We start from the raw sequence: 7,540 nt of genomic DNA on the forward strand, positions 1-7,540 counted from the left end.
CCATAATTTCATTCCGTTTTAATTAAACATCTAAACAAGATAATGTCTATTCCATTCAATCCCTCCGGCCAATTAATGAAACTCCAAAATGCTGGAAAGAACGAACTATTCTAGAAATTAATCTCTATTTTTTCCATTCTATCCCCTCTTAATTAAACTCCAGCTGATCTGAACAACATAAATATTTGCAATTTGCCTTATATTATAATTTATTTTAATTTTTTTTTTTTAACAATTCCCCGCTAGGTGTAATTGATCAATGTCCGTTCATATTGTTTTAAGGTACGTACTCTTAACGAGATATAGTTACAACTTAGTGATAACAGTTAATGCAAATAGCCGCACGTCTTGGGACTCTTAATAAGATATAGTTACAACTTAGTGATGACAATTGATGCAGATAGCCGTACCACTGTATAAATATCATGAACTCAATACACGAACTGGCCTGGATCATGCAATTAGTGATTAAGGCAGACCACTAATTTATAGTTCTTACCGTTCCAGCATATGATCCTTTTGACTATTATATATTGATGATTGCTCAAGTCAACCTCAGACAAATACAGCTTATATAGCCAACAGATCAATGCATGCACACAGCATGCATAGTAACTACAATTAATATTGTTTTCATGGATATATAAACCTTAACACAAAGCAGCTAGCACTCCAATTAAGCTACTCATCCTGCAACCTTTTGTGAATTATATCAGTATGGCCGCCGCGCGGAAGGAATATTTATTAGTACTGTACATTCTGACGGACCAATGTCATGATGGTAATTCCCTTCAAACTGTGAAATTAGCGCTCTGATTGGCGTCTGGGGAGCAAAAATGATCTTGTCTCTCCTGGTGCCTGTTGTGATTGAGTTGACGCTGAAGGGTACGAAAATTACTGCTTCGATCTGTACTACGACGGGACAAATTGGTCAAACTAGATGGCACTGGAATAGAAAGGCTCTGGGGAATTGCCTTGATCCCCAGTTTCTTCAACAAATACTTGAAGGTTTCTGAGAGTGAAAGATATAGAGGGAAATACGAAAGTGCAAAGATTCCGACTGGCAGGAAAGACAGTGCATATAGGATAACTTTTGTCCAGTTTTCCCTGTTCTGTATCATGAGAAGAACGGTTGCTGCAAACGCAAACATCATCATGAACACAGAGAGGAACAGAAATGTGAAGCCTAGCATTAGTTTAGTTGGAAGAGATTCCTTAAAGTCTGGTAGTCGAAATGGCGATGAGACGATTGAAAGATATATTACCACTGATGTCAAAGCAAATGAAAGGGAAAGAACATCAGTCACCGTGAAAACCACAAAGAAAGGTTTGTTGGCGAGGAGTGGAGCACCGGTCTGACTATTAGGACCTCCAGGTACTGTATAGGCTGCAGCAAAGGCAACGGTAGCAATGAGAACTGCCACAACGGTGCATCCTTCTGCTGTCCGCTTTAGCCATTCTGTTGCTGCTGTTCGTAATTCATTGTTCGCTTGATGAAATAACGCGTCAGCGGTCTGCGTCATATTGTTACGGTGATCAACGAAATGTGGTGGGGTGACTGACTTCACACGCTGCATGCACAAACGAACATGTATGAAAAAGGCCATAATGAGAGGAAACTCAATGAGAAACACGGAAATAGCTATGCACATGATCAAGCTGCATTTAGAAAACAAAATTGTTAATTTCTACCTTCCTTGAAATGATGTGCTTGAATTGGCCATAATGTTTCACCAAACTAATGATATTGTCCTAAATTAATGTACTTTTGCATGTAATTGATAAGAAATAGTACTGTATTTAATTAATTACTTATTACTTTAAATTAAATCTAGATCAGTTATTGGCTGAAAGTGTGGCAAATATTATGTGTTTTTGTATGCCCAAATTAAAGCAGCCAGAAAGGGGATTGAAATTGCACCACCTCAAACCACAGCAATTCCTCTTGCAATTCAAGCGCAGGGCCTCGTAGTTTCTCGGGTATATAATCTGCCATTTTTAGTCCAACTGTATGAAGTATTGAATTTCCTTCGTCATCTACTTTTCGTACCAGCCTCTTCATTGGCACTTCCCATCTCGCCACAAGCTCAAAAATCTTTAACTGGCGATACTTGATCGCTATATGCAATATATTTCGCCCTTTCTCGTCAATATGCTCAACTGCCTGGGGGTAACAATTCAGGATTTCTTCTGCAATGTCTATGCAGCCAGCTTTTGTTGCCAAAAATAAAGGAGTAGTTGTGTCCGGTTGATCCCTTTGACCAAACGAAGTCGTTAACAGGGGGGCTTGTCCAACTCCCTTCTCTACGCTATGACTCCCAGGGCCATATTTATGAAGCGTGGGCTTACTCTTGTCTATTCCAGGATAAGTTGCCTCCCATGAGAAATCTTTTTCTATTAAGAACCTGGCAAGCTTCAAAGCTGATTCATATGCAGTGATCTCTTGCTTTTCAACTTTTGGCTGTGTGGCCCCGCTACAGTATGAGCGTACTGTTCATGAGTTCAGAATTAAGTCAGTACTAGTTTCATATAAAATTGGTTGTTTTACAAAGGGATTGAAAAATATACGAAGGTATATTATAGTACATTGGCTTAGAGAATTCTTCAGCAATTTAAAGTATTTAAAAAATTTTTTCTTAGTACTAGGTTTCATTTAAATTCACCTTCTCATCTAAAACCAACTGTTCGTGTTTCTTTTAAGTAGCATATATAAATATAAATATATATATATATATCCATGAATTTTACCAAGTGTGTGGCAAGTATCTTCTTAAAACAACTAAATATCTATTGAAAATATTTCAACTTGCTTCTATATACAACAAATCATGCAGAAAGGAAAAGAAGTTAGAGGAAGAAATATGTAGTTCAATATCTAATTCTTGAAATTTGTCATATGAGCACTCCTTTTCTAGGTATTTGTAAGAAGAAAAATCGAAAGAATGATGACTGTCTATATATACACAAAATTAACATGATAAAGATTGGATAAAAACGAACTAGACTTGAAGATATTCTGGAGGAATTCCACTTTATCCTCTCGTTGAAAAGCTCCAGGGTTGCATGATAGATGTTGAAGACCGGTCATCCCATCCGCGTCTCTTTCATTAACCAAGTATTTGAACCTTTCCGCAATTTTAAGGGCCAAATCTGTTTTCCAGTTTCATACAAGAGGGGGAAAAAAAACCAAAGAAAAGTCATATTTAGATTATATATAAATAAGGAGAAACATGATCAGCATCAATGAATGGAATGGGTTGTGTCGTGATGTTATGAATGGACCAACCAAAATGATGCGCAAGAATGGCAACGTGAAGAACGGTGGTTTTATCACTCCTCCAAAGGAAGAGTTGCTGATTAGCTTCACTGTAACTAGAAATTTTCCCCATAAGAAAGTTGAATATCTTTTCCTTGCCATAGCGAACGGACCGAAAGAGCGCGGTTTCTCCAAGGTGGTTACGCATGCTTAAGAGTCCCGGAGCTTTCTCCAACACCTTCTGTGCCACATCAAGGTTGTCGGATGTGGCCGCGTCATGGAGGATGGTGTTTCCTTGGTGGTTTTGGCGGGTCATTTTATCGAGATGATCAGGAGGCAATGCCTCTAGAAGGTCGAGTACCAATCGGGATTGTTTGGAGTAAGTGGCCGCATGTAGCACAGTGTCATCGTGTATTGTCAATATATGTAATCCTTTTTCTTCAACATCTCCGCACAGTTCTTTCACCTTGTCCGTCGCTTCTTCTTTCAGCAAAGCTTTGTACAATTTTGCGTTTAACCCGTGTTTTTTAGCATCTTTTTCTGCCTTGGACGGCATCGCTTGATTTGTGTTAGGGGAGAGATGATCTGGAGAGAGAGAGAGAGAGAGAGAGCAAATTACTTTTGAATGCGGGCTAGCTTGCTTGTAGGTATTTTTTGGAGTCGGCTTATATAGATCATAGCTAAAAGCAGAGATCATATTCAGAATATTCCAAATATTGTATGATCGACTGCTTTCATATATACATGCATGGTTAATTGAAAGTGATGATGATGATCATCATACTTGGTTAAGCACAAAATAAAGGGTAACTAAAGTGCTCCATTTTGTGGGGGAGGTGTTTTAATTGACATCTTAACTTTATTCTCGGACACAAGAAAATGGAGAGTACTGCATTAAGGAATTCTATTCTATGACTTTATTCAAGGATATCAGAGTGTGGCATATTTTTGTTCTCGAGTCTATCATCATCATATCCGGGTGATTATGGTTTAGCATAAAACAGTTAAAATGTTCTCTACTTTTCTTAAAACAAAGTTTAATTTAGATGATTCTCTCTAGCTACCATCATCTAAGCTTATAATTAATCATTACATTTTTTTATTAATTCACAATTGTATTAGCACTAGGCCTGCAACCCGACCCAACCCGAAACGCTTTTAGCTAAGGAGTCAATTTGACCCGATTAAAATAAAATTGGGTCAAACCCTTATGACCCGACTAGGTCTTTCACCGTGGAATAGGAAGCCAAACGATGGAAGAGGGGGGACTTGATGGAAGCGTCCGAACTTGAAGATGAATCCAAGGGACCAGAATGAAGTTGTTGTCGCGCTAGTTCATGTAACTCTGATGTAGCACTGAGAGCTTCATTGGCTCTAACTCTCACTCTTTTCTCTCTTTGGTTGTCTCTGCGTGTGGTCTGTTAGAGAGAGTGAGAGTTTAATCGGAAGTTTCTTGGGGTTTCCGTAACCAGATGCCTCTGAAACCCACTACTACAATACCGTCTTCCTTCTTCCCACCGAGCACCCCCGTGAAGATCAACTCACACGATGCGGATTAGTGGGCTCCTGGTTCCGTCGGCACAGTCTTCAGTTCCTAGTTCAACCAGTAGATCTCGAATCCATTGATTGAGGAGAGAGAGAGAGAGACACACACACAGAGGAAGAATCACTGAGATAGATTCTTTTTGGGAGAAAGTTGCTGGGAGACCTCGACCCCTCCGAGCTGCTCTGTGAGACCCTTCACATCTTGAACCTCCCAAGGTTGAATCTAGCAAACATACATGTTATTTCAACAATGAAACATCATAAATCCAATTCACAAAATGTTAAAGGCTCTCTAAAAGAAAGTTGCCTGTTTGTTGGCTCTCAAAGAATCCACATCAGACTCAATCCATGGAAAGTTGTATAAGGCTTAGAGACCATCACTGGTAACTAAGCATGAATATCTGCATTTTAGACTTTGGGCAGCTAGGGTTGGAGAACTAAAGATGAGAATGGTTTTACATACGGACGGGTTGAAATAAAAATACAAACCCGTTAACTAGTCAGGTTGAAGACTCGACAAAATGCCGGCCTGACCGGACCACTTTAAACGGGTCCATCGGATTGACAGGTTGTATGCACAACCCTAATTAGCACAATATTCCATCAAGAGATACAACACTAGCATTATCATAATTCAAGAAATACAACTTTTCAAATTATTAAACAAATATCTTATACATGTGGACCGCATTAAATTTCTTAACATACAAGAGATTAGTCTAGCATAAATAAAGTCAAAGCATAGCTTTAATGCTTACTGACTAAGTGCGGTTTGAAGCTATCGCCACGTGTCTCTCACACCCTCTCATGTCACTCAACTAAACATGGACGTTGAAATGAGTTGAATTGAATTATGAATAGTAATATTTTATGAGTCTTACTAAGATGGATTAAACTTTTTTAGGTTGAAATGTATGAAGTATAAGTTGATATGAGTTTAACTTTTTTAAGAGAAGTTGTGTAAGACCCATACACGCTACTTAAACCCAGGCCCAGGTCCAGTTTTACCTAAGAGCCAACTGTGTCATTCTAGGTAAGGCTTTAAGCCTTCAGTTTTCCATTTCTTCCCATCAGGTTTTTTTTTTTTAATTTCCCTCTCAGATTTTCAGTTTCCTTTTAGCTTCGCATTTCACTCTCTCATCTCCTCAACCTCTCAACTACATCTCTTTTCCTTCTTTCTCAGAAATCTTTGCTCATCAGACTCTCTCTCCCTCTCTTGTGCCCTTCATTTCTTCTATGTTTTTCTTGTTGTGTTTTTGGAAGTTTTTGAAGTTTGGTTTCTTTCGTCCACTCCATGCAAATGTAACCTTCCTCTAAATCTCTTCTCTTTCTCTCTTCTTTTCAGTTACCACACGATTTCACCTTCCCAAAAAAATTTTTTTCTGTAAAGTGATTTTTTTTTTTCTGGATGAGCAACTCGTGCTTCTGCCCATTTCTTTTTTGGGGCTTAGGTGTTACTTTTTGGGTAGTTTTTCATTGAGTTGCAGAGTTGAGTCAGGGTATTGTAGCAGTAATTCTCTTGATCGCGTCGTCACACGTGATTAGGTGCAAAATCCAGGATTTTGAAGTGCACCTTAGCATTTTTTTTATGTGGTTGTTGAATGGTTGGAAATTGTTGGATATTTTTTTTTAAATCATTTTTTTTTTTTTGGGCTTATGTTTGGATGATTGAATTTACAATATTGTGGTATTATTTGTATGTTACGGACTGAGTGAAAGGTTGGGTTGTTGGAGCTCTTTTGTTTGAAAATAAATAGTGGTGAATCTTGTTGGGTGCCGATTAAAATTAAGAAGCTTATGATAGTTTCGTGGAGTTGGGAACAAAGGAAAGTTTGATGTGTATTGTTGTTTTGGTTGAGTCGTTGCGGTTATCTTGAGTTTTATGCTGCTTTTTTGGGGTCGATATATTGATTATTTAAGTTTTTTACGTTGGTTTTGGGTAGTTAAACATTTGTATTGCTAATTATTAATACTTAGTATATATTTTATGAATAGGTGACGAGAATTTTAGTGGTCGATTTCAAGACATAAATAATCTACGAGAGACATGTAAGCGGGGTTCATATGCTAGATTTGCATAAAAAGAAAAGAAATGAATTGAGGTTGGTTTGTAAAATGTGCATTATTATGTTTTTAAAAGAAAATATGAAAACAACCTCAATATATGTGTTTTTCATTCACTCATGAAAAATCTATATGAAAAAGAAAAATGCTTTTTAATATGAATAGTGTAGACATGAGTAGTATTTGATATGTTTATGAAATGTGCAAAAGAGCGAATATGAAAATTGAGATTTTTATACATGTTATATTAAATGTTTTGGATATGTTATTGATCATTAGAAAATGATATGAATGTGTTTTGATATGCTATGAATATGAAAAACCTTTGGCATACTTATCTGTTTTTTTTTTATTCTGTTTCTTAATATTCTGATATGATGATACTGGTTTACGTGATATGGTTGGTACCAACATGATATGATATGAGTGCAACCACTCTGGAAATAAAGTGGTCTTTTATGTGTTCTTTCCTGTGTGCACACTCGGAACTCCGAGATTGAAAAATGGAAAGTTTTATGGTTTGATACTACCTGGTTTGGCCACCTGGGATAGCAAAACCCTACCATGGGAGTTAAACATGGCATTTGATACGATATGATATGATAAGATGAGAATGTTCAGTTATGTTATGCTAAAGTGTTTTTGATTACGAACAATTGTTTTATTTTGAAAATG

At 37.4% G+C, this 7,540-nt stretch overlaps 1 protein-coding gene across 2 annotated transcripts; it reads right to left on the minus strand.

The window, feature by feature from the left end:
- Positions 1-483: 483 nt before the first annotated feature.
- Positions 484-3,881, minus strand: LOC122275438 (ankyrin repeat-containing protein ITN1-like). 2 transcript variants are annotated; one of them, XM_043084493.1, is made up of 5 exons: positions 3,287-3,881; positions 3,001-3,150; positions 1,925-2,490; positions 1,361-1,571; positions 484-1,267 (listed from the first exon to the last, which is right to left on the minus strand). In XM_043084493.1, the coding sequence occupies exons 1-5, from the start codon at positions 3,810-3,812 to the stop codon at positions 792-794; spliced, it is 1,929 nt and encodes a 642-aa protein (XP_042940427.1). In that variant the 5' UTR covers positions 3,813-3,881; the 3' UTR covers positions 484-791. The 2 variants fall into 2 exon arrangements, with proteins under 2 accessions (XP_042940427.1, XP_042940426.1); XM_043084492.1 differs by having other exon boundaries at positions 485-1,571.
- Between the last annotated feature and the right edge of the window lie 3,659 nt (positions 3,882-7,540).

Source organism: Carya illinoinensis, chromosome 9 (assembly GCF_018687715.1).
Source record: "Carya illinoinensis cultivar Pawnee chromosome 9, C.illinoinensisPawnee_v1, whole genome shotgun sequence".
In the NCBI taxonomy this organism is placed as follows: domain Eukaryota; kingdom Viridiplantae; phylum Streptophyta; class Magnoliopsida; order Fagales; family Juglandaceae; genus Carya; species Carya illinoinensis.

Excerpts from the sequence above, each read along its gene's own strand:
- LOC122275438 (XM_043084492.1), bottom strand. The coding sequence starts at position 3,812 with ATGCCGTCCAAGGCAGAAAAAGATGCTAAAAAACACGGGTTAAACGCA. Across the intron at positions 3,151-3,286 it reads CATTCTTGCGCATCATTTTG|ATTTGGCCCTTAAAATTGCG; the intron begins GTTGGTCCATTC and ends ACTGGAAAACAG. Across the intron at positions 2,491-3,000 it reads CCAGAATATCTTCAAGTCTA|TACGCTCATACTGTAGCGGG; the intron begins GTTCGTTTTTAT and ends ACTCATGAACAG.